Source organism: Saccostrea cucullata, unplaced genomic scaffold (genome assembly GCF_032062105.1).
Source record: "Saccostrea cucullata isolate Sc308-1 unplaced genomic scaffold, CSIRO_AGI_Scuc_v1 ctg1369, whole genome shotgun sequence".
In the NCBI taxonomy this organism is placed as follows: domain Eukaryota; kingdom Metazoa; phylum Mollusca; class Bivalvia; order Ostreida; family Ostreidae; genus Saccostrea; species Saccostrea cuccullata.
The window spans coordinates 323,225-350,283 of record NW_026930557.1 but is presented as its reverse complement, the minus strand read 5'-3'; the positions used below and the strand labels follow the sequence as shown (position 1 = coordinate 350,283).

The following is a 27,059-nucleotide window of genomic DNA, read 5'->3' as shown; positions in this document are numbered from 1 at the left end:
ACAAAAAGTTTTGATCGTTTATTAAACTTGAGAGAAAAAATACTATATTTAACTTTTTCTCATTTTCACATATAATAAAGTTGTCACAAAAAGATACAAAATGATACAAAAACTAAAAGTTTTGATCGTTTACTAAGAGAGAAATAACACTTTTTACGGATTTTTGGCTCACATCTGTACTTAGATTTGAAGCATTTAAAAGACAACATAGTTCTAATATGTGTGAAAAATCTTATTTATTTGATATATTTTGAAACTTTAGTCTCTTATTAATAATTTAACTTACATTTGAAAATTTCTTCTAGTCTTTGATTGAGTACAAATTATAACTAAATTCAATGTTTTATAATAATTTTGAGAGGCAGAAAAGAAGATATTTTCATACGCCACCATTCCGTCAAAAATATAGTTACTGTTAGTTTTCAAACGCAGTTTACCATTCCTATTTAAAGTTGTACAATTGTGACGAGGAAAGAAAAATATGGTCTTTAAAATCTCTTACACCTAAATATATAAGACATATAAGCAAAAATACTTTGAATATTTCATCTGGTCAGAAGCTAGAGAAGAATCCTACCTTAATGATAGATTGCGTTTACTGACATGATCCTTGTATCGACTAACTTACGAGATGATTTTTAACGAGACTGTTGATACTCTTGACCGGTTGGCAGGGCATGCTCGCCTCTCCATGGCACCTGATCCAACCTCCAATGCTTTGGATTGCTCCTATTTTGTACAGCGTAATGCACTTTTAAGATTGTAAACTGTTTGTTATCTCCCTATATTTCATTTCATCAATTTGTTCGTCAATAACAATAACCTCGTTTTTAAAGTTCATGCTTATAACATGTTAAAGGTCCTTGGGAATTATCGTTTCTACATATGAATGGAAACAACAATTGTTAATTGATAATTAATACGGTATATCGAAATGTCAAATTGAAAGCCACATGTTTTTTTCTCCTTACTCTTCATCTCATGTTCAGGATTCAAAATACATTTTCCTCATATGAAGACAAAAAAAGGTCTGCTAATACAGAGCGCAATTGGTATCCATGGGAATTCCAACAGATTGTTGGAAGACCTGGTCTCCAAAATCCACATAGATATTGTCAATCAGAAACTCAGGCAACTTTTAAATATTAATTTCAGAGTACTTGTGTGTACAATCAGAATGTTTTCAACAAAATGATTTCGCAAATAACCAATAACGAGGTAAGTAAATTTAAAAAGTTCTATTTTTATTGAAAAAGCAGATGTCAACGATTTCAGAAAGTCTTCAATTTATCATGAGCTTTAATGTTTTTTATTGATTTTCGTAGAATTTTGTGATTCGAAATTTTCCAAAAGTTCCTTAGGATTTTTAAGTCCGTGTATTAACATATGATTTACACCACTTCTCGAATATATTGTTGCACAGCACTCCTGAATCTTCTCCTTCACTACTGTTTTAAAATTCTTTAGTGAGGAATAAAGAGGCTTGATTGAAAATTCAATGGAATCTGCAATATATCTTTCTGGAATGATTTTTATGAAACTTCCGAATCCAATATAGAAATAGTATTAGAGGTTCATTATGGTTGTTGAGAATACTATATGAAGTATTAGAGATAGTCAATTTGACTTTATAGAAGTTCTATCTTAAAACAGGAGATATAGGTATACATGTAAGTTGGATTGCTACTTGTAGAATTAAATTCCAGTTCTTCTTACAAAAAAGTCAAAGTCTTATACAAACAAAGACAACGTTACATACTTTTCTCAGCTAGGACCAGTACGTACATACTGACTCTGTAATCTATGTAGTTCTCTTTTCACTTCTGAATAGTTAAAAACAGAATTAATTCATTCTGACAAAGTGTCAAGGCTTAAGGTAGGACCTATGTCGGAAAAGTCTTTGTCACAAGATTTTCAAACTTTTCAAAATGATAAATTAGTAGTTTCTTATCAATCAGTTAAAAGCTCATGATATGTTTCCTTGTTTTTAAATGAAGTACAGTCTGTGAAACTTGGAATGGTAATTACATACTGTGACTACACATTTTCAGTTATTTTTAGGGGTATTTGTCAAGAAGTGAGTATAAAAAATCACAAAAAATACTTCTTCAAACATTGTCATTTATAGACTTTATTAACTGAACAATATTAAGCAATATTTCTCAAGAATATATTTTCTTTATTCAATTGATAAAAAAGATTAGCTTGCATTTTAAAAAAAAGATAGGCAAATGGACTTTATAATTTTTTTAGTCAATTTTCCATCCTACATTTGTAAATATTCTTCAGAAGTCTTTGTCACAATGTTTTCAATCTTTAATATGATGAAGAACATACCCAAATGATTACAAAAAGTGATTAAAATATATACCTTTCGCCTCCAACTAATGAGAGATAGGTAATTTACCCATTCTAATATTCTTGACCTTTTTGCACTTACACGGGATTTAATTATAATATGACTGTTTGGGGTTACTTTCAGATTAAAAATGTTTATCAAAATTGTACTTTTTATTTAAAAAAGATCATATTTAAATGTAATAGAAAAATTGTAATCAAACACTAAAAATATGAATGTTACAAATGATGTAAAGGAATGCACATCATGAAATCATTTCATGATAGATATCACAATAATGTACACACGATCACACGATCTACAACACGTACATCTTTGACTTAGACACATTTCATCAAGAGATTACAATATTTAGTTGGCAACTAAAGATTTCTTAGGATTTTTGCATTCCTTCAAAATAGTTACAGACCATTCACACTTTTGTAGTAAGTTGTATACATTGTAATTTCTTTACACAAGATAGTCTTGGATTTGTCAACTTAATTAATGTCAAGATCTAGTAAATGAAAGGTGCCTACAGGTTTCTCTAATTCAAGAAATATATTGTCATACAGCATTTTAACCAAAAAATATATAAATTGAATTAAGATTATTTCGGCATAATTTTAAATTGAATTCTATGAATTTCAAAATGCAGTATTTCTACATTTTCTATTGAAGCTGTAAAGTACAGGGGAAAGTGTCATTGAATTAATTATGACGTCATTATGGATCTAGCAGAGGCTAAACACATTAACTTGATTTGATTTGAACATATTTTATTGTTTAACACAAAAGGATCAGAAACAAGTTCTTGCAACTTACAAGTTCTTCAAATTCACTAGATATGATGTCATATGACGTAGGTTCTACGCTATTTTCTTTTTCATGTCTGGACCATCGACTGGTGCAATTTGTCTTAAAATAATTCATATTTATGAAATTTTGACGCCAGCTAATAGATAGGGGTTCCTTATTATTTAGCTCTGTTAAAACAAGTCAATTAAGGTCCTCATTTTTAAGTAACTATGTTTTTGTCACCAGTAATAACGTGTCAAGCAAGACTATAGTTGCACGGTGAAGAATGTCCTCATTTTTACTTGGCAATGTGTAATCATTTTTACGTCAACGGTAATACATGTAACGCGTCTAGCAAGACTAGGATATTGAGCATCTGAAACATAATCCTCCATCGTGTTCATGTTTCCCACCGTGCAGCTAGAGGCTCTGTAAAGTTTTTCATGTAAAGAAAACTTTTGGGCGCAATAATCGATGTATATTTGTTGGAAATACATGGTTTAGTCTTCAATTTGAAATAAGTAATTTTTTAAGGAAGTACTGTTGACTGTTTGGTTTCATGATGATGATTAGAGAATGAGCTTAAATGATAATTTTATGCATAAATGCCTTTGGAGTTTATGCAAATAATCACGCAAACAAATTGGTCCGGATTCCAAAAATATGAGATAATTATTTCATAAATATTTTCACAAAAATTGAAGCAACAAAAAATACAGATACTTTATAATTATAAAAAAATTTAATAAAGGGAATAAATTTTCTTGCATGAGGTAAGAAGTTTCCAAACTTTCAACGGATATCTTCTACAAATCAACTGACACCCACCAGTATTTACATTTTGGATCCTGTCACCCTCATCACACAAAAACAGCAATTCCATACAATCTGGCTAGACGTTTATGTGCTATCGTTAGTGACAAAAACACCAGAGATATCCGACTGAAAGAACTCAAGTTATACCTTTTAAAACAGGGATATCCTCAAAACCTGATAGATAACGGGATATTGAAAGCCAAAGGATATGAACGGTCAGAATTACTGTCTACAAAAACCCAGGAAAATAAAACGGATATAATTCCATTTGTGCATACCCACAATCCAAGGAATCATAATTTGACCTCTGTAGTACACCAACTTAACAACGTTTTGAAAACGGACCGGTCAACACAACAAATGTATAGAGATGTAAAATTTATTAACAGCAGAAGACAGCCCAAGAATCTTAGAAGAATTCTGTGTTCGTCCCATTTTAAGAATAGTTACAAAGTGACTAAGTGTGAAGACGCGCGTTGCGGGACGTGTAGACATATAATGGAAGGATCAACTTATGACTTTAATGGAAGACAATTCACAGTCAATGCAAACATGTCTTGAGCCACTAAAAATGTAGTATATGTAATTACGTGTGCTGGATGCCAAGAATTTTATATCGGGGAAACGAGCAATCAATTGCGTGCCCGGGTGCGTGTCCACCGACAACATATTAACTCTCCGGAATATCGGCAAATCCCTCTGAGTGAACATTTGGATACTTGTGGAAATAAACAATTCACTGTATTTCCTTTTTACAAACTTTCAAGTGAAAGTGATATTCAGAGACGTGAGAAAGAAAAACATTTTATATATTTGTTCAAACCTAGACTGAACAATTAAGCATAGTTGTTGTAAAAATTGTACTTATTATTTTCATTCTACAGTTTTCCCGCAAAGTTTGACTATGACGTCACAATAGACGTTTGTATGTAATGTTCCGCTTATTATGACGTTGCTATGTTACGTATTATAAAGCTTCTGAAGATTTGAAATGATAGCGCTTAAGCTAAACTAAAGGTTTTCGTGTTTCTTTTTTAAAAAGATTTACCTGTAAACTACCGAGCACTGTGGATTTTTTTCTGTTTCAATATATATATATATATATATATATATATATATATATATATATATATATATATATATATATATATATATATATATAGCACTAAAAAACCAACAACACTGTATATCCTAAATGTCGGATCTACCAAGTAGATACAAGGTCATGGATGGAAATTTATATTAAGCACTAAAAATGACCAACGACACGACCCAATTCCTGATGATACTAAACAAGATTATTCTCTCAATTTAGTGTAAATTCTACAGTTAATTTGCGTCACCAACATCTCGAACAACCCACATAACTATGTAATGCTTCCGCCTTTGTTAATTATTTTTTCCCGATAATAAGTCCTAAAATATTTCAAAATTTATAATAGATCATAATTCATATGTTAGAATATCCCTGCTATATTATTTTTCTTTGATTATTCTTTATCAAGCATAGTAACGCCATTTTGAGAGAATGAAACAATGTACGATTTACTGATTTTCGTAATTAATTAGCATAATTAATTCGTTCTATTATGTAAATCGCACTTCACCCGAGTATACCCGATAGACCGGACGTATTTCATAGCGGTCCGGATTTCTTTCTTTAATAGTGTTCTTAAAAATTTCCAATTCAATATGTAACTATGTAAATATATAGTGTTTAGTAGTAGTGCTAGTTGTTTTTGTTTCTCTTTTTCCCTTGTTCTTATGACTTTTTAACTTTTTTCTTTGTCCTGAGGAAGGGACAGGGCGTCCCGAAAATTTGACAATTTTTATTGTTCGTGTCGTTGGTCATTTTTAGTGCTATATATATATATATATATATATATATATATATATATATATATATATATATATATATATATATATATATATATAATATTTATACATGTTTATAATATTTCCTTTGCATAAAAATACTTTCAAGATCTACATACAATGTAACAAACTGCAATGAGATGAATACAAGTTCAGATATATAATATCATGTAAAATTTTTGTTCATATTCTTATATATGGAAGGTGATATAAAAGTTAACTTTTTGATCATATGCTTAAATACTAGTATGAGAGATGGTAATTTTAAATTATAAAATCATCATGATTATATGGCACAACAGAAGAATTGAAGTCCATAGCAGTTTTTAAGCTGTGTACTAAACAGCTAAAGGTAATGTGTCTTGAGTATTACAATAAATAGTTTTCACATTTAAATTTAAACATAATATAGTGTTATAATTACACCAATTTCTTTCAGGGTAAATTTTACTAGCTTCACTGTCACATATAAGGTTTCCTGACCCTTAGGACCTGTTTATTTTGACCAATAGTAAGTCCATCTTAAATATCCTGACCTATAGGACCTGTCAATCATGATCAATAGTAAGTCAATTCCATTTAACAGCTGAAACTACAGACTTACAGTCACAATGTTGTGTCATATAGATAGCTCCCTTGTTGTTTTACTTCACAATTTAAAGAAATTCACTGAAATACTTGGTTTGATAGAAAGGGAGTGTGTTATAGGATAGTGATTTTTTTTATAAATATTTATGTTCTTACTTCCGATAAGCAAAAAAATGATATTAAAATGTTTTTTTGAAAACTTAGGGGGTATAGGATATTGAATTTTTGATATATATATATATATATATATATAAAGCACAAAGAAATTCACTTTTACATGGATACCCACTTCCGCCCCAGCCCGTGGTTGAACTCTCGACCTTCGGAATCTGTCTCCAAGCATTGCAGGAACAGCGCGCTAGACCGCTCGGCTATCTAGGCAAGTCAAAAAACTTGCTTTCGAACGATGCCGATGGAATTCTCGCGGCGCTGTCCTACGCTACACGGTCATTGAGAATAGAAGTGAGATACAGTTTTTTGGACATTAGTTTTTTTAGCAGGGAATCGTCAGGGTAAGGGTTAATAAAACATGTTGTAATGAAATTATTTATTATTTATAAAGCACAATTTACAGCAACTCTTAAATATATATATATATATATGTTCTTATTTCCAATCGGCAAAAAAAGATGTTAGAATGTTGGACAGTTTCTTTGAAAACTTGGAGTCAGTCATGTTTTTTCCTTGAGTGAATATAATATCTTTGGAGAGCTTATGTATGGTACAGGGAACATTGGTGTATTTCTTTTTACCATAGAACAACCTGCTAGACATGACTGCTGTGATTTCCCTCAGAACTTCAAGGAAGTCAGTATTATTGTCTTTAAGTTTTCCATTTCCATAAAATTTTTCCACAGCTTCATACAAGAACCGCAACATGTAACTGCCATCCTCTTTACTCCTAAAAGCATACATTCCTAAAAGAAGAAAAAGGAATTTGAAAGTTTATTTTCCATTAAATTAAGTTAAGATATATCTCAATCAGTCTTAATTAAAGTGAATTCATTCTGGAAGTTGAAAAATCAATCATTTAAAGAAGTACTGATGTCATTTATATTTCTGAATATTTGATGAATTATCAAACTCAGTGCTTCTATTGATCATAATAGGACAACAAAAGTAAAAAAAAAAACCTTAACAAAAGTCAAAAACAAGATCTTATAACAAGACAACAAAAATCAAAACCATACCTTACAATAGGACAACAAAAGTCAACAAAACTTTTAATACAACAGGCCAAAAAAACTTCACTAAACCTTACATTGTGACGACAAAAGTCAACACCACATCTTACAACAGGACAAAATGTCAACATCACATCTTACAATGGGAAAAAAAGTTGATATTACACCTTAAAAAGAGAACATCAAAACCTTAAAACAGGACAACAAAATCTTGTAACAGGTCAATTAAGTCAGAAGCAGACCTGGTGGTGATGCGAACATGATAAGCATATCGTTGTGACAGGGGACAGACGTGATATGGACAGGGGCCACTGTCGGCCGATAACGTCGGGCTTTAGGTGGATCCACTTCATCTCCCTGCATTCCCCTCTCTGCTGGGGGACGTAATCTGATTCCCCTTGCTGGGTCCAGCTCATCTCCTGTTTGTTCCATCTCAGGTGACAGAGCCTAAAATACAATTAATACAGTTGTGTTGGAGAACCATGGGAACATGAACATTGATAGTTCCTTATTATGTTGTCCAACAGAAAATACGCTTGATGTAAATAACTCATCCAAAAGACATAAATAATAATAAATAAAAACATGTTCTAAGGACAATTAATCTTTTTTGAGCTATAGCAAAAATGTTGGTTTTTCAGAGAGCACTTGAACATGCACATTTTCTGCAGAATTTACTTTTCTTGCCACGTCTTTTTTTTCATAAACAGATCTAGGTCTCCAGCATTCCATATGCAATATTTGGAGTTCTTAATATATTTCTTCATCACTCACATTCTTTACTATATTCAAGCAGGAAATCTTTCTATTATCATTTTACCAGAGCATGCACAAGCTGTCACCAAAATTTTACTTGACTGTCATTAAATCATTTCCAATGCTGCAAGGTCAGGGTTACCTTTTTACAATGGATGTATCTTTTTTAAAATATTTATGACCAGAAAAGTTGCATTATTGATGGTATATGTTTATACAATGTCCTTCAACTAAAACCAATATTCCAGACTGGACTTACCCCTTCCCCTCCTCCTGCTGCTTTGTGAGCATTTGTTTCTTTGTTATAATTGGCCTCCTGGGTGTAAACTCTACCAAGCTGCCAGACGTCATTTTGTAATTTCTTTAAATTTTTGACAATTTCTGTCTGTCGTTGTTTCAAATATGTTTCTACTTCTGATGTGTCTTGTTCCTGTTAAAACAAATAGTTTACAAAATACTTGTAATCAACATAAAGACTTTACTTAAAGCTGACCTATTCTAATAGATGTATTACACATGCTTCTAATTTCTGTAATTTGATGAACAATGTCAACTATACCGATAAATTGAATGTCTAACTCACCCCCCGTGTGTCAGTATCCTGACTGTTGGTTGTGGGGAGGTCATTGTCACCCTCAAGGTTAGAGTCCTCGATGTCTGTATCAGACACATCTCCCTCCTCTGTGTCAGACTCTACACATGACAAAAATTACATCGTGCAGTGTGCAGTTAAATTTGTATGCAGAAAACCATAAAAAAACACCAGGTAAGTTTTTCTGGCAACACTTCTTCTGTCAGATGAAGCTTTCAGATATGATTTTTTTCTCCAGTTACAATAGAAAAGTTTCATCTTCAATATATAATAGTAAATTATATACAATGTACATACTGACTCTAATGGATAGTACTGAAAACCAGCTTTTATTCAAGTGCAGGGAATTTTCGCAAGCAACGCCAGAGCCTGGTCATCGCAAATATTCTCACCATGAACCCGTCCTTAAAGTCTCTGTGTCTATTAAAATCAGATTCAAAAAGGCTTATTCGCGAGCATTAATCGTCAGCTAGTTAACTAGTTAACTCCTGGTAAATCGCGAAATGAAGTCGTTGCGAATAAAAGTTGGTTTACAGCATATTATCATCTTAAATCATTTTAACATCCTGTAAAGTTCTTAATTGTATGTGTCAATTATATGGGCTCCGAGGCAACCTTATTCACAAGATGGAATACTGAAACATTTCCTTAAAACTACCATATTATGCATAGACATAGAGTCTGTATGATTTGAGAATACATCAAGTAACAATAAATGTACCTTCATCAGAGATCTCTTCATTGTCCTGATAGTCAATCTTATCATGTCCATCTTCATTATGGCCTGGTTCCCCTCCCCCTTGTTTGTCTCCGGTGCCGGGATCAAACCCTATGCCTGCGTCTCTTTGGTCTTCAGTTGCTTTACTCTCGGGAATCCTACAGGCCTAACAAACACATACATCACAGATCAAAATTTCTAAGGTCTACCATATAACCATTTTTTTTTTTTTCGAAAAGAAAGATTCACTTCCAATAAAAACAACTCATCATTGTAAAGTACAGTCATACTTCTCTGAAAAGTTTAGAATGTTGAGCTGTATACTAATGATGTAAATCTATGTTAAGAGGAAATAAATAGACAAATGTGCACTCATGGTTTTAAAGAGAAACCAGAAGCTTCTCATGAGACCGCAGCTCTGGTTTGATTGATTGTTTGATTGATTGTATACTGTTTAACGTCCCTCTCCAGAATATTTCACTGATATGGAGACGTCACCATTGCCGGTGAAGGGCTGCAAATTTAGGCCTATGCTTGGCACTTACAGCCTTTGAGCAGGGAGGGATCTTTATTGTGCCACACCTGCTGTGACACGGGCCTCGGTTTATACGGTCTCATCCGAAGGACCGCCCCATTTAGTCGCCTTTTACGACAAGCAAGGGGGTACTGAGGACCTATTCTAACCCGGATCCCCACGGGCGTCCCTGGTTTGAACTTGTAACAAAGGAAAAGTAAAGTTGCACTTGGACTTGAAGAGAGGTTGAAGTAAGAACTACCTGAATCTTATTATCAAATAAAATTACAGGAAATACAAAATTTCAGCCTTGATAATTCAAACCCTGAGATATTTGTCTCATAGAGTTGTCTACCTTGATTTCTAATTGAAATATCTTTCTAAGACTGTTGCCTACTCTAGATTACTTTTCTCCCAGGATAAAAAAAAAAACATGAACATTTTTTTCATTTCAATACCTGAATAAAGAACAGTTTTGGTTTGTTTTTCAGTGCTTCACATGCTTTAGGGCTGAAGTAATCCAGAACCTTTTGGGTGTCAAAGTATTCATCATCAAACATTTGTATAGCATGATGATGGACCACTTGATCTTTTCCTTTCACCTCTTTTTCAACCCCATGTGAACTGATAGCAAATACAAAACAATCATACGCTTTCAGACTCTTGTCTTTGGAATCTAAAAAATAACAATAATCAAAAAAGCATAATATGCAATATTGATTAAAAAACAGATTAAGAGAAAAAAAAATGTCTCATTCTGATTCATAAAGCAAGAAATTTAAATTTAAATTAAATTAAATTTGGAAAACAAATAAAAGTTTATATGTGTTTCAATTTATAAGTAATTGTACTTACATGAGTTCAAAAGTGACAAAAATTCGGATGCTGTTAAATTTTCATGACAATCTACTTTAAATCCTAGTCGTTTGAATGTTTTGTTCATGTACTTGAGGTCAATATTGGCCCCCTTCCTCTTGTGTGGCCCTGAGGTAAAGTTAGAGATCACGAGGGCTATTCCCTGGTATCTCCTACTGACTCCAAATGGATATCTATCCGTATCGTGGTCTATATCCATGTCAGACAACTCTAGCTTAAAAAAGTATTGAATGAAACAAAAAATCAAAGAGCTCCCCTTGAAGGCTATTTGAATTATATGGGTTGTACAAGACAGTTAAGGCTAGGTATGGGTCCTTCTGTGGCGGTCAGCCGGGTTCGATCGCCGGTGGCCAGATAGCTCAGTTGGTAGAGCACCTGACCGGAGTTTCAGGGGGCCCGGGTTCAAATCCCGGTCTGGTCCGCTGCATTTTCTCCTTTCCCGTTACACTTCCATGCACATGATGTAATAAAAAACATCAGAGGTTCGTCTATTACACAAGGGAGGTATAAGATAACACATATGTCTTACATGATTGTATGTAGATAGTTAGTACCCATCGCCAAAATAAGAAAAGGATAAGGTGTGAGAAACCACAACACAAGTGAATGGTACAAAGCGCCACTTTGTACCTGATTCACATGTGTTAGCGTGCACTTTAATTATGAAACCAGAAACAAGGATATTACACAGAACAATCATAAATGGGTGGAATTTATTATTCAGGAAAGTGCCAATGTCTGGCACATAACATGTGCTGAAACTATTTTGTTTATTTCTTTTTCATTTTCTTCCAGTAGTAATTAAATAATAATGACATTATAATGTGCTTAGGTTTATATAAAATGGATATGAAGTCTGGAAGTGAGGTTCATTCCTTCTCTATCCACCAGTAGGTAAAGGTCTAATCAATACAAGATTAAGTCTGTTAGCCACTGCTCACTAGTGTTGCGGTCTGATGGACTCGATCACTGGTGGCCCAGCTAGCTCAGGTGATACCTGACTGGATATTCTGAGGACCCCGATCTCATACAATATATTGAACCCCACGATATTTTGAATCCAGGTTCAAATCCCGGTCTGGTTGGCTGCATTTCTATCCTTTCCCATTACCTTTAAAGCCACACCCTGGAAGTGACAAGTTAAAGACCTGCCAGGGAATAACTGGGTTGGCATCTTAAGGGGGAGGAATATGACGGTCAGATCATGTAAACCTATAGGGTTTAGCACAGACATATTGTTTGAACATTTTAAACTTAAACAATATTAATATCATAATCATTTTAGTTATTAATAGCGAACTTATTAATGGTAGTAAAATAAAATGAAAGTTTATTAAACAAGGATGTACATTATAAGTGTACCACATACAGTGACTTTATAATTGGAAAAGAGACTTTAATTCCATGAACTATAATTATTTTATCAGAAAAAATTGGATGTTGTTGTTGGTACAATGAACTATAATTTTGTAAATCATTTTGTAAGGAAATTGATCAGAATAGACCAATCCAGTCCTTCGATACTAAGTAATAAAATTTGAACGGAAATGCAAAGTTACTATTAAGATTCCTGATCAAAAGTAATAAAACTGGGAACTTTGAAGTAGATATAAGTAAATGAGCTTAGTGCTAGAACTCCTGTGGTGCGGAGATCGATCATCATCGGGACTGAATCCATAATTATTACTAACGTATGTTTACCTGTATTTGAGGGTGGTGCCATGTTGGGGTTCATAGATCAACGGACAGACCTACGGAAAAAGCGTAGGTGGCAGGGCAATGGTAAGACAGCCAAGGGAAAGTACTTTTGTACATCCGGGACCATGAATACCCTCTGAGTACAAAATACCCTGTTTGGCCGGAAAACGGCATTCTATTCTATTCTAAATTCGAGACTAACTTCTAAATTCTTTGACTCTTTTGAAATATTTTGGACTCTTAATTTTCGGACTTTTAGTTCTAAGCTCTTCTTATATATTTGGGATCTAACAAACAGTCGTATACAAAGTGTACGTATTGGTCTATGCTGATTACAAGTCCGTTATTAACTAAAAACCTATATGATCACGGAGAAATTGTAAACTTGGAATAAACTTTGAAAACAAAGACAAGTTTTCTTCATTGGCTTACAATCATTTGATAGCAGGTGATCCAGCTAGCTCAGTTGGTAGAGGACCCATTAGAGATTCAGGGGTCCCAGGTTCTAATCCACCTCTGGTCAACTGCATTTTCCCCCTCTCTTGTTACACCAGTTGTACCCCAAACTGATGTGAATATACATGTACTCTCATGTGCAAGATGCAGTGGTTAGATGGTTCAAATCCCATCGTGGGAAGTGGATCGAGACTTGGTCCTTTGGAAGAGACCTTATAAACTGAGGTCACGTGTCGCAGTAGGTGCTGGCATGAAAAACTTTAAAAGATTCCTTACTGCTGAATGGCCCTAAGTGCCGAGTTTAAGATAAAATTTGTAGCTCAGCCTCTCCATTAGCAAGTGGTGGCGTCTCCATATGAGTGAAAAATTATCGAGAGGGACGTTAAATAACATATATTTACATTCAGTGTGATTTTCCTTATGAAATTCATTAGAAATCCACGACGTTCAAATTACTATAACACACGCAAAACCTTGTCACCGCGCGTTAGAATACATAGTAGGAACTATATGCAATTTCAATACTCTAGGAACACCAAAATGTAAAATATTTTACTTCAATTTAATGGAAAACTATAACCCTGAAAAATTAACGTAAAAATTAACGTAACGTGCGTTAAGAATTAATTTGTCACTTTTTTCCTCGCAATGTTTGTTTGCGTAAGTTAACTTTGCAACGTCATTTAACGTCATTTGACGTCACAAACGGCTCTTACATCTATTAACCACGGCAGTTTTGAAAGGCGCTAAATTCACATTAAAGATTAACGAAATAAGCAATTATGAAGAACAAAATTAGAGAATGTAAATATAAGCATTGAATTAATATTTTTGGATGTCTTCGGTCCTATAACACACCTGGCCGTGCCGAAAATTATCACACCGCGCTAACGCGCGGTATTCAATTTGTCGGCACGGCCAGGTGTGTTATAGGACTGAAGACATCCAAAAATATTAATTCAATGCTTAATTAAATCAATCAATCAATCAACAATCATGTGAATAAACATAGATTCACTTTAAAACAACACATTCAAACAAAAATATTTACATTCAGTATAATTTTCCTTATCAAATCCATTAGAAATCCAGGACGTTCAAATTTCTATAACACACGCGAAACCTTGTCACCGCGCGTTAGAATACACAGTAGGAACTATATATGCATTTTCAATACTCTAGAAACACCAAAATGTAAAATATTTTATTTCAATTAAATGAAAAACTACAACCCTGAAAAATTAACGTAGAAATTAGCGTAATGTGCGTTAAGAATTAATTTGTCACTTTTTTAATCGCAATGTTTGTTTGCGTAATTTAACTTTGCAACGTCACTTAACGTCATCTGACGTCACAAACGGCTCTTACGTCTATTAACCACGTTAGTTTTGAAGGGCGCTAAATTCACATTAAATGATAACGAAATAAGCAATTATGAAGAACAAAAATTAGAGAATGTAAATATAAGCATTGAATTCATATTTTTGGCTGTCTTCGGTCCTATAACACACCTGGCCGTGCCGACAAATTTATCATACCGCGCTAACGCGCGGTATTCAATTTGTCGGCACGGCCAGGTGTGTTATAGGACCGAAGACAGCCAAAAATATGAATTCAATGCTTAAATAAATTCTACCATATGACATATATTCAAATTTCAAGCAGCGGCTGAGAAAATTATGACAAAAAATTGGTACGGACAGACGGACAAAAACACATGGGTATACATTATACCTCATCTCCTTCAGAGCAGGGGTATAATAAATATCTCACTTTCTTTTTTTCCTCTTGACGCTTCTTGAATGACAAAATATTACCTGACTCGGTGCGCACTAAAATTTCCACTTACTTGAAACTTACTTTCACTTTCCATGGCGATTAATTTCCGCATTACACTCGACAAAACAAATTTTTATACTTTGCCTCATGAAAATACGATAGCTTATCATAAGTATATACTCATCGAATTGAATATTAGCCTAATTAAGCTGAAAACAACTGAGAATTTTTTTCTACGAATATGTGTAAGAACGAGCTAGCCTGAAACCGCAAACCGGAACCTCGTGAAGGATAATTTTTGGATACCAACAGAAAGCGAAAAGGACTGTGATGACATGAGGAAAAGACCCGATTTGCGACCTCTTTCTCGACATTTGAAGAACATGTAAGAATTTTTAAGGACCCTTGTTTCTAACTTTCTATATAAAATATATGTTGACCACAGGAAATGGCAATTGATGTTTTCTTTCATAGGTGTATCAAAATTGGTGAATGCGCAGGGCCTTGCTGGGGTTAAATGCCCCTGTCCTGTTTGAAAGTTGACTTTAAATGTTTACTTCTTTAACTTAAGAATTTTTATGTCTCTGATTTTATCATTTTCTTAAATATCAATAATTTCAATTGCGTTTTTTTTTATAATACGTTAAGCGTAACACAATAGATTTATAGATTAGAATTAGGTTACATTAGAATTATACATTTTATTTTAATATGTTGATGGTGCGACATTAACTATGATTAAGGCCAAACACCGATAGTCAACTTAAATCAGCATTTTCAAACTGCACATGCTATATTCTACGAGTAAGTTATTAGTTTAATATATATTTTATTCATAGAAATGGATTGAACAGCAAGCATAAATGCCTATGATCGTTCTCTCCATAAAGAGTAAGTTATGACATCGTACGTTTGTTGCATTACTACATTGAAATCTGAGCAGAGCCAAATTTGATCAGAAACGTTCAATCTACTATTTATTATCTGCTAAATAGTAAATATCCATTTAAATCAAGGAGTGTTTTTTCTTTCTTCACTTGGAACCTCTTGTTACTGCAAGAACATAGTTTGCGGAAAAATGCATTCCAGTAAGGATTAGTGGACCACGGGTAACTGCGGGAAAAAAGTTGTTTTTATCAGAATGCAAGTTTGAATTTTCTTTTTGCCCCAGCAATGTTTTAAGAGCCCGCAGTGATGAGCAGCAATTTGTGCTGCCTGCTGGGCTTAATATTTAAATTCTTACAATTCTAAGTATTTTGAATAATGAAAATTTATACTGCATGCCAATGATGGAGATATAATATATCATATTACCCATTCAATATAGCAATCTTAGCTGTCTCTGTAAATGTTTGAATATTTATAGCTCATTATACTATTAATTAATGGTCTTTTTCAGTCCACTATGGGAGAGGCCTGCCCCAAAGTATCCTCTTTATCGGCCTGGAAACCCACAAACTCGTCTATTTCTGCCACAGTTCTGGATGAAAATCTTACGAGATGAAAGAAACAGGGCACCTCCAAACTCAGTCCATTTTGAAGTTCATAGAGAGTAAGTCAGAAATTCTAAATTGTGAAAATCTTTGAGAGATAACCAGTCATTTAAACTAACAAGTGGACAATTGATCAGCAGGTCCAACTGAATGTAATATAAGCCAGTCCAAATCTAAAGTCACAAAATACACTGCATAAAATAAAAAAAGTACCTATTTATTAGTTATTTATTTACCTAACTTGAATACCATTTTACACTCTGAATTATGCATACAAAATAAGACAATATTGAAATATAAAGGAAAAGCATTCCTGATTAAAGTATGAAATGGTAAATGTTTAATATCTGTGGATAATGGACTTGTCTATAATCCTTAAAATTCTTTTGAAGAGAACTAAATATAGGTAATGCCAGTGGTTGAATTCTTTATTGTTTATATCATATTAAAATGTCGTTTGAATTAATTAGACACTTAATCTAGACACTGACTTATCTTTTCTTTTTTCTTTCTAGAATGGGAAAAAGTGACATTCAGCAATACTTGGAGAAGATATATCAAGTCAAAGTGTTGAAGATAAGAACGTACACAATAGAGGGTAAGGGGATATCACAGACAAGTCAAATCTTAACTGTCCTAGAGATGTTCTTTGTTTGAAGTTTTCTGTGATTGATCTGAGAGTTAAAACAATGACATTAATGAATCCTGAGAACAGCTGGTTAAGCTTGAGGTGTAAAAAAGAGAAATTTTAGCAAAGTTTGTGAAGTTTTTGATAAAACAAAATGTAGGAAAAAGAAATAAATTTAGTTGAGTCAATCAGTTTTAATTAAAATGCATTAAGCATGTTATTAAAGAAATTTTGGACTACATGCCTTTTGATCAGTTTCACTGTATACAGTACTTGACAAAATAAGGACAGGTCTATTTAAATTAAAAAAAAACTCACTTCTTAAAATGAATTATTAGCATGTATTTACCCTAAAATTGCTAATTTGTTTAGATGCAAGGTTTACTTAGGTTTTTTGGCTCCAGATGCATTGGGTTGGACTAGAAGATTTAAAAAATCAAGAATCTTGTTTAATGAGAAACTGAAATCAGTGGCACTTAATTGATTGCACTTGAATTGTTGAGTCACGAATATTTCTTATTGAGTGAATTTATTAGAAAGTTAAGAAACTGTTGATTAATAGAGTTAACCAAAAGCTGATTTCCTATTTATTTACTGAAGGTAAAACTTCTTTTCAAATTCTTTTGGTGTTAAAGCTTGGCTTTAGTCTGATGAAGTGCTAAAAACTCCTTTAGTAAGATCCTAGTTTTATTGAAATGTTCCTTTTAGCTTTAAATGAAAAATAAGGTTTTTACTGGGCTTGGTTTTAGGAACTGTTTTAAATATTGAGATATCATTTTCATTGTGAAACCGGTTTAAAAAATGTTTTTGTTTTTATGTAGATTCTGGAATCAGTGAAATACATAGAGCTGATTATTATTATAAACATGTTTAACTGAGATATGGCTTTAATTTTGTAGGAAAGGATGCCAAGGAGAGAGCCATTGATGAATCTTGGCTGAGGTCAACGTTTATAACAACCGACTTTGATAGAAAGTTTGCCTATGTTACTCTGGTGAGTGGCTTGTATACCATTTTTAGCTTGCCTGAACTAAAGAAAATTTACTAATACACAAGAAACATAAGTATCAATTACTGTGAAATCAAAAATTTTCATGGGTTTCAAGGTATAAAGAGACCCACCAATTTATATTCGCCAGGAAATGCAATTTTTCACATAAAATAATTTAATTCTGGTTGTAATGCTGTATTTGATTGGATAAAAAATTTACTTTATATCGTATAAAATGGGTTGCCTACGTCACGATGACTTGCGTCAAAAATGTATCAATCCGCCTGACGTTACATTCAAGTCATTTTGTGTGAATAATCATCTTTTTTTCTTACATCAAATGAATGAAAATTAAATTATAAGCAATGAATTTAATAGCTACCCATTTTATACGGTATAAACTGGGGGTTGGAACAGTTTTAAAATGGGTAGCTATTTGATTCATTCCTTAATTAATTCACATGATATATCACATATATTTTTCAACCACGAAATCAAATCCTGTTCAACCAATATATTTTTCTCAATCCACAAAAATTTGACCCCTTGAAAATGTGTGATTTTACAGTAATTAGGACAGACATTTACATGAATACACTAAATAAGAACAGAATTAATATTAGTAAGACTTGAAAAAGGGAGTTAATAACATAAATATCTATAAAAATGTCACATAAAAATCACTCTAGTAATGGCCATTTCACAAAATAAATAAAGTACATGTGTTAAGTAAGGAATCGACCATAACATTAGTACAATACGTAATACTAAATTTATAAGGACAGACAGTAATGTCAGGATATAATTTAATTTTAGTTGTAACACATCATCCGATTGGGTTTACAAAAGATTTAATCCATTTTGTATAAGATAAATTGCCTACGTAACAATGAGTTACGTCAAAAACATATTTATAAGCTTGACGTTACTTTCAAAATACTGTATGTGTACAAAATTTGACTTATTCAAAATTTAGCGCAATCAATGTATATGGAGTTGTTTGTGTAATCATGAACTTGCGCTACACATGTTCATGTCGCATATTCTATTTATTTTATAAATGAATTCTTAGCAATATTCATGAATTTGCGCATCCTCCTCTGTGCCAAAGCCGCTAATATATGAAGCCAGCTATTTTAAATACACATACAGTATGCTCAATTTGAATCTTTTTTTCTGGAGGAAAAATTGTCTTGTGTAACATAAGTTGAAATAGCTTTCATTCCTTAAATACATGAATTGTATTGATATTGATGTATTCTATAACATCAATATAGACAGGCTCACACCTTTAAATCCACTGTGTGTTGTTTTGTAGGAGGGTACAACCTTTGATTTTCCTGCTGGGATCACGGAGGGGTACACAAAGAAATTTAACAGAGAGGAGAAGGAAATGAGCAAACATAAACTGAAGGATGCCACAGACTCTGACACTAGAGGAATCCCCGACTTCTTTATACAATAACTCACAGACTCTGACACTAGGGGAACCCCTTACTTCTTTATCATTGTGTGTTGTTGTATAAATAGGAGGAGACTGGATTCTGATATGTGTGTACAAGTGTATATGTATAAAATTTGTACAGCTCTTTGTACAGTTTGATTAGACAATGTTTATATCTATCATTTGATATGGAAATCATGTCACAACAATACTGGTTTACTCATTGATTTTATCTTTTTCAAGAGTAGTTTATATGTATTGTTTGAATTAAACTTTAAAATAAAAGATAATGATAAAAAGACTTTATTGTGGATGAAAACAAAGGGGTTATGTTGTAGCTTTTAGCATGTCATTATGTTTTTAGCTTACCTCAACAAAGTTGGGGGGGGGAGCTTATGTGATACCGCCGGTGTTGGCATGCCAGGTAAGGGTTTGGGAGCAGTTTTCTTTATAAGTATTTTCATGCCCTGTATTGACAACAGATGCATGGAAGATGCTTCTAATGTGTTTTATTGTTCCAGTCCAAGATTCAGATGCTGCAATCTCAGCAAAGGAATGACCAGGTTAATGCTTTTGGAGCAGGTGCAAGTCTCAGTTCCAAGTAACTATGAGCCGTATGATGACCAAACTTACTTGGATGATGCATCTAAAGGTACACACTACCAGACTTGCTCCTGATGCTGCGTCTGACCTACAATTTCTGGATGAGTCAAAAGGTTCAAGTTTATTGTGAAGGTCTCATTTCCAAGTGAGTTTGAACTCTTATGTTGTCAAAACTTAACATGAAAGTTTTATCTAAGGATACTCGCTACCAGGCTTGCTTTTGACGCTGGACCTGGCCCCAGGATCATGAAACAGACTTAGACTTAAGTCAAATTTTCAAATGCCAATAAAATATTAATTACTGAATTAAATTCAAAACTTGCTATTTACAGAACTTCTGTGAATCGATATTTAAACAGATTTTAATTTTGATCCACTTGACTTCCACAATATTTAAGTACAACATGAAGATTTTGACTTAAGCTTAAGATGCTTCATGATCCTGGGGCCAGTCCTACATTTTCTTGATGTGTGAACAGGTTATACTTTATGGTGGATGTCTTAATTCTAAGTAACTGTAATTAAGTCCTAAGTTGACCAAACTTGCATGGATGATGCATCTAAGCATGCACAATACCAGGCCTGCTTCTGATGTTCGATCTAATGTAAATTTTCTAGATGAGTGTACAAGTTAAAAGTTTTGAAAGCAGGTTATATAAAGCATTCATAAGACTTCTATTGACCAAACTTGCGAAAATGTTATGAATTCTATGGAAAATTACACCAGGCAATTTGCCAGACATGAAAAGACGACATTGGCTCTTTGTCAGAATGGATTATACATGTATCTATCAATTAAATGTATGTTAGAATCTCACATAAGTGATTGAAAGGCAACATGAAAACTATGCATCTTTCGGCATTATGATTCGGATGAAAAAAATACATGACACAATCAGTGTTATGTACTTGGTCCATATAACAAAGAAGAAACCATTTTTAAGCGGTTAGCTTCGCTAGCCGCTATATGGCATGTGTCGGCAACCGGAAACCTCCATAAGGCGCTACCTATCGGCATCGCTTTATCGCTCGTAACCTTATCCTTCTGCAACCAAAACCGGAAACTTCCACAAGGACCTACCTATCGACAACGGTAACTTCAGCAAATGATTTGTATACTGTCGGTGTAATACGCCCCCTGGTTAGAGATTGACAATATGCTGTGAAGTCTGACTAAAGCCAGCCCCTACTATATCACTTCGTACTAACGAAGTATATGCTGTGTATGAAGAGTGGCTATTATAACGATTATATCGAATTCTTATTAGTATATTTACCAAAGCATTGACAATACTTACTACACTTACTTTTAAGAACTGAGAATTTGGTCCTTATTACATGTGTATCGCGCGATCGCGATTTCTGGCAACTGTTAGTTTATTTTTGAAAGTTTATTAAACAGCAGGTTGGAGGTTATTACAGACTGCAAAAACATCAGCAAATCTCTCGATCGAGTTTGATTTTCCTCGCCAAAGTATTAAGAAACACCATTTATTAAGTTAATACCTGAAAAGCGCTTTTATAAAAAACACCGAACGCATCTGTAAGTTTTACACTTTTTGTAACGTTTTATGGAAACAATAGGGTTACCTCCACTATGAAACGTTTGTTTTTCTTCTCTTTTCTTCTCTGTCTAATAAACAGATTATAAAAGCTTTGCTCCCAGGGATAAATTCACTACTCCGTCTTTGATAATTTATCTAATCGATCATAAGGGATTACTTACTATTAGTTTTGTAAAAAATAATGGAGCACTTAAAGTAGTAAAATCAATTTTGAAAAAAAAATGGAGAAATATACATGTATATTAATTTTAATCAGCATTGTGATCCTCTTCTAAAAATCAACCGATATTATTTTCACAGAAGAATGAGGTATGAAAAATTTCGGCAATTAGCAAAAATTTAAAATTTATACTTAATGCTTATTTATAAGTTTTGAAAATTTGATCAATTCCTAGGGAACGTATTATTAGCTGTGAAAATACTTTTAAAATTTGAATTTGTCCAATTTGTCGATTATTGTTTTAAACGTTTGAGAAGAATAAAATTAAAATACAGGTGTTTAGAGGCACATTGATAGAAAAGAAATCAGTGTATATTGTTTAACCGACATATTGAAGAAAGTGACACTGATAACTTCTTAAGTTACACTGATTTTTAATGTACATTTGAATTTTTAAATACTAGTATTGATTGATTACACAACTTTCCTTTTCATGTTTTATTTGAGAACAATATTGCATGAAGAGTATATGATAAAAACACCTTATATGTCCTTATCTAGATATTGTGCCTTATATTGTGCAAGACTTCTTTCAAATGATTCTCATATACCATTTACTTTATTCGAACATTTACTTGTTTGAAAAGTCAATAAAATATATTTCATAAAGCTTGATAATCTTGTTTACTCGCCAGTCTTCCCGTAGAAGTAGTAGTTTATAATATTACTAAAGGAAGTATTCAGTATCTGTATCAAAATACAGAATGATCAATGATCGATTTTAGAAGAAAAGCTGACTCCTGAAAGTTCAAGAGGTGGGATCTGTTGCCTAGAAAAAGTAAGCATCCCTCGTTGACAGGTTAATTATATTGCCGCGATGAGCCTACACAACTGAATCTCTCTGATATCAATTCATTTACAAAGTCTCTCCTCAGCCATCCTTTTTTCTCTGACTAGCCAGCTGTAGATCTACACTACTCCAAATCCATTAATCTAAAGAATTTAACTTGTCATTTTTTAGTTGTTTGTTATAGTAGGCTTTACAATTACCTAATTTCAGATTCAATAGAGAATAAAAGACAATGAAATTTTCAACATCAACATAATTTTTTTTTTATCCAGAGAACAATTGGATGCCATCAAGAGAGAATTTTTAAAAATGCACTTCCTGTCTTTCAAACTGAAGAAATCTCATGTTTAAATTTTGAAACATGCATTTCAATCTTATTAAAATTTATTTAAATGTTCCAAATCCGCTACCGCTTCTGAAACATCTAACATCCCATTTGGGGTCACATCAGAGTGACCTTTCAATTATGAATACATGTACAAGTAAACACAAACACTTTGGCCATGTAGATTCAAGCCTCGGTAAACAGTTCTCAAATTAATTCCACGGCTACATATCATCATTATTGATACTGTCTTACGTTGAATTAAAGTAATTTTGGAATAAATTTCATGTATCTTCTGCAGTCTGGCATCTAAACGTGAATAATGCAAACGAAAGAGCACAAACTATACAAGATACCCCACACGTCATACATAACACAACTTTTGCAATGCATATCTTTTTACTTCAAAACTCCTCGGGTGTTTTGGTTGGGTGGTGAAAACAAGAAACCCATCTGAACTATTAGCCAGGATTTCGGAGGAACCATTTTCTTTGCCTAATCGAAGATTCACTCTTACATGACCCCAAATAGGATGTTGTTAGATGTTTGAGAAGCAGTAGCGGATTCGGAACATCTAATTTTAATTAGATTGCATCCATCTGTGACATCAGTTTGGAATGTTATTGATTTTACTATTGAGTAAAGTATTACAAAAACAGAATGTCTGGGTTTTTCTTCTCTGATGACATTGGACAAAGATATGCATACTTAAATATCATCATTTTATGCACTTTTTCGGTACATATTAGATGAAAGCATGCTAACCGCTTTTCAGTACTTTCAGTACTTTGATTGTTTGTAAGGCTCATTATATTAGTTGTGTTTAGGGGATCTGTGATGTAATTCTACAAGTGGTAATTTTAACTTATACCCATAGCTTCCTTCCTGGGGAGAAAATTCTTCAGGTTTGAATATTTGTAATATTCCAAACAAGTAAAATGAATTTGGATTACCATAACTATATTGGAGTCGAAATTTCATAAATTTCTTGCAAAGGAAGATACATAGCGGGATTCAGTATTTTTTTTATCTACATAACCACCAAGCTCAGACTTTCTTTACTCTTCTCTAAAATATTTATAGCAGTGGGGAAACTTCGGGAGTACTGTACAACAATATATTTGAGGAGTGGTTAAAACCAGATGTGGATACTCAAACATTCGAAGGAACCTTTGGAAAAGTTGAAATCACAAAATTTCAATAAAATTGAACAAAATAAAAAAGATATAAAAGAGGGAGCTTCGTTACAGATTGTAAAGATAAGGTCGTTCAACAATCTGTTTGTACCACGGGTAGTAGTTGCCCCACGTTGTAAGCAGTCCCATTTTTGTAATCGCATGAAGAATTTGTACAAAATCTCATACCTGAACAGAAAAAAAACACCTTTTGTATACATGGTATGGTTTCAACTCGACATTTAGATATATAGAGGACGTATCATCAATTAACGATAGTTATTTCTATTCATATTTCGACACGATCGATATACCCCAGTGAGCTTGAAATAAAAGATACCACAGAGCCTGGCTCATTTGTTTTATTAATGTAACAAACAAAAAAATCTTTATTAAAACCTGATGACATTAAACACTTATTACCTACAAACGGGGTTTTTATCTCTCCTAGTTAATTTGATATGCAAAAGCATACTCAAAATAGAGATAATTTCTAAAATGAGGAAAGTTATTGACAAACAAGTTGATATGAAACAAGAATGTCAACAGTCCCATTCAAAGTCATAATTTCGTAAATTCTATGGTTGATAAAATATATGGAGATAATGAAAAGTATTCAAGCTCAAAAGTCAATGAAACAATTCAAATTTGGATCAGAGCAAACAAGGACCTCCAAATCATCCTACCGACCGGTCACACCGACCGTGTGCTCCTTGTCATGATAGAGAAATAAGTTATAACGGGAAAAGTTGTCGCATATATTCAGTGTGTAAATAATGGTCTAATAATCAGTGTGAAAAATGTCAGTCAGCATTTGACTCGAATCACTCGATGATAATTTGTATTTTCCAACAAGGATTTTGAATCGACCATGGAACTTACGAAATGATGACTTCAGAGACTGGTGATATTCTTGTTTCAATAGAATTACAATGCCTTTGTCAGCCAAAAAATATCCTTAGTTGAGTAAAATGCTAACTAAAGCGTTTTTTATACTTAGTCTAATTGTAAGGTCATTATTTACACATTGAATCGATGACGGATTTTCTGATGGAACATGCAGAGATAACGAATATCATTCAAGATCACAAGTCAATAAAACAATACAAAATAGGAGCAGAGCAAACAAGGACCTCCAAACATCAGAAAAGGAATCAGGTGCCATGGAGGAGTAGGCATCCCTTGTCAAAAAACGAAAAAAATCTGTCTCCAATTTAGTGTATAAAAATGGACTCATAACTACATGTAGTATGAAAAACGTCAGTCAACATTTGACTCAATGATAAATTATTTGTTGACAAGGTCATTGTATCGACCATAGAACTTAAGAAATGATGAATTTAAAAGAGACTGCTGAAATTCTTGTTTCATCAACTTGTTAATTGTCAATAATGTTCTTGTTTTAGAAATTGTTCATACGCAGAGCTCGATTCAACTGAGAGATGTAAACTCCGTATGATCGAGGCGATGAAGGTGTATTTCTGCATAAGTAAGGGAAGTTGACGATAGAAAAGTTAAAGTCATCACGTTTATCATACAGCTTGATAGTTAGATCACCATAAAAGTATTTATCACGTAATATTTCTTAATGTGAAACAGATGTGTCAGACTCTGTGGTATATTTTATCTCAAGCTCACCAGGATGTATCGTATCGAAATAAAAATAAAATTACCATTAATTGTTAATTGAGAATAAGTCGTCGATATATATCTAAATGTCGATTAGTGCCCTAGTGAATTTCAATAAATTACTAGTAGACCTGATCTCTAAAAACAACATAAATATTGTCAATCAGGATTTTTCCGGACCATGAATACAAGTCCGCTCATTGCTCACAGTATACCTCTAGTTTTTGTTTGGTTTATTTTGTTAAGAATTCGCATTTGATATAGAAAACTTTTAGAATAAGTTGTTAAACAGTGCTTTTTAATTTTCTCCTTCGTAGCAGTTATAATATTTTGCGACGAAAAAAGATCAAGGTTTTGTAGAACATTTACTGAACTATGAAAAGTATCCTTTGTTTTCCGATTTTTTTCCGATCGCGAGTTCTGTGTTTGGGGAACGATCAAAGAAAACTATTCCTTGAAAAAGAAAACCAAGATATACTTGAAAAATTAACATTTTCCATCATTTATTGTCCAGCAATAAAACACAACAAGCAAATAGCATAATTTAATCTAATAATATAGCAAAATGTGCTTGACTTTTAATTTTAACATTGTATCAATATTTGTCTTATTTATCACACTTTTTTCTGGATCTTTTTTTTTTTTTACTTTTAATCGACACATACAACATTAAGAAGAGGAAGAATTGACAAGAAAAATATATTGAGATGTTTTTTTCTTTAAAAGGAAAGTAAACATCAAATTAAAAAAAAAATAATACTGCACAAAGAATGTTAGTTGGAATTATCGTCGCTTTGTAAACTCTTTGTAGCAGGCAATGCTTAAAATTCGCATTTCAATATTTTCATACAGATTGTTGAAAACTTCCTAATGTTTTACAATAACAGCATAAAGATATTGCTTTTTTGTTTAAAAATAGCACAGCAATACTCAAATTTTCACAAAACTATAGCCCACAACTTGGTAGAGCCTTTTTATGTTCAGTTTCCGTTTTCATAGTCCCCGGAGGATGCAGTTTAAAGTCACATTAATATTACATGATCGGGGTGTCATATGGAGCTTGGGAGCGACTGAAATCTGTAATAGTTTTTAATATACCTGGTAACACTTACAAGATTCACAGTTTGACTCAAGCTTGAGTTTTGTTAATGTATAAAGCATTATTTTTTTAAAAAATGATTATCTTTTTCAATTAGCGAATTGCATGA

The 27,059-nt window shown here is 33.0% G+C and overlaps 2 protein-coding genes across 3 annotated transcripts; one reads left to right on the top strand and one right to left on the bottom strand.

Moving 5' to 3' along the window:
* Positions 1 to 6,996: 6,996 nt before the first annotated feature.
* Positions 6,997 to 15,044, bottom strand: LOC134229073 (uncharacterized). 2 transcript variants are annotated; one of them, XM_062710781.1, is made up of 8 exons: positions 14,944 to 15,044; positions 11,035 to 11,269; positions 10,638 to 10,855; positions 9,669 to 9,831; positions 8,939 to 9,048; positions 8,615 to 8,785; positions 7,842 to 8,046; positions 6,997 to 7,332 (listed from the first exon to the last, which is right to left on the bottom strand). In XM_062710781.1, exons 2-8 carry the CDS (start codon positions 11,252 to 11,254, stop codon positions 7,022 to 7,024), a joined length of 1,398 nt encoding a protein of 465 aa, XP_062566765.1. In that variant the 5' UTR covers positions 11,255 to 11,269; positions 14,944 to 15,044; the 3' UTR covers positions 6,997 to 7,021. The 2 variants fall into 2 exon arrangements, with proteins under 2 accessions (XP_062566765.1, XP_062566766.1); XM_062710782.1 differs by having other exon boundaries at positions 11,035 to 11,265; positions 14,944 to 15,036.
* Positions 15,045 to 15,214: 170 nt separating this feature from the next.
* LOC134229072 (large ribosomal subunit protein uL23m-like) lies at positions 15,215 to 19,843 on the top strand. The gene is made up of 5 exons (XM_062710780.1): positions 15,215 to 15,373; positions 16,388 to 16,540; positions 16,997 to 17,079; positions 18,009 to 18,103; positions 19,419 to 19,843. The coding sequence occupies exons 1-5, from the start codon at positions 15,324 to 15,326 to the stop codon at positions 19,563 to 19,565; spliced, it is 528 nt and encodes a 175-aa protein (XP_062566764.1). The 5' UTR covers positions 15,215 to 15,323; the 3' UTR covers positions 19,566 to 19,843.
* Positions 19,844 to 27,059: the final 7,216 nt, after the last annotated feature.

Bases quoted from the DNA above. Each gene is read 5' to 3' on its own strand.
- LOC134229072 (XM_062710780.1), top strand. From the start codon at position 15,324: ATGAGGAAAAGACCCGATTTGCGACCTCTTTCTCGACATTTGAAGAAC. The intron at 15,374-16,387 runs GTAAGAATTTTT...GGTCTTTTTCAG, and splicing joins TCTCGACATTTGAAGAACAT to TCCACTATGGGAGAGGCCTG. The intron at 16,541-16,996 runs GTAAGTCAGAAA...TTTTCTTTCTAG, and splicing joins CATTTTGAAGTTCATAGAGA to AATGGGAAAAAGTGACATTC.
- LOC134229073 (XM_062710781.1), bottom strand. From the start codon at position 11,254: ATGGATATAGACCACGATACGGATAGATATCCATTTGGAGTCAGTAGG. The intron at 8,786-8,938 runs GTGAGTTAGACA...TTGTTTTAACAG, and splicing joins AGGATACTGACACACGGGGG to GAACAAGACACATCAGAAGT. The intron at 7,333-7,841 runs GTCTGCTTCTGA...TTCTTCTTTTAG, and splicing joins CATGTTCGCATCACCACCAG to GAATGTATGCTTTTAGGAGT.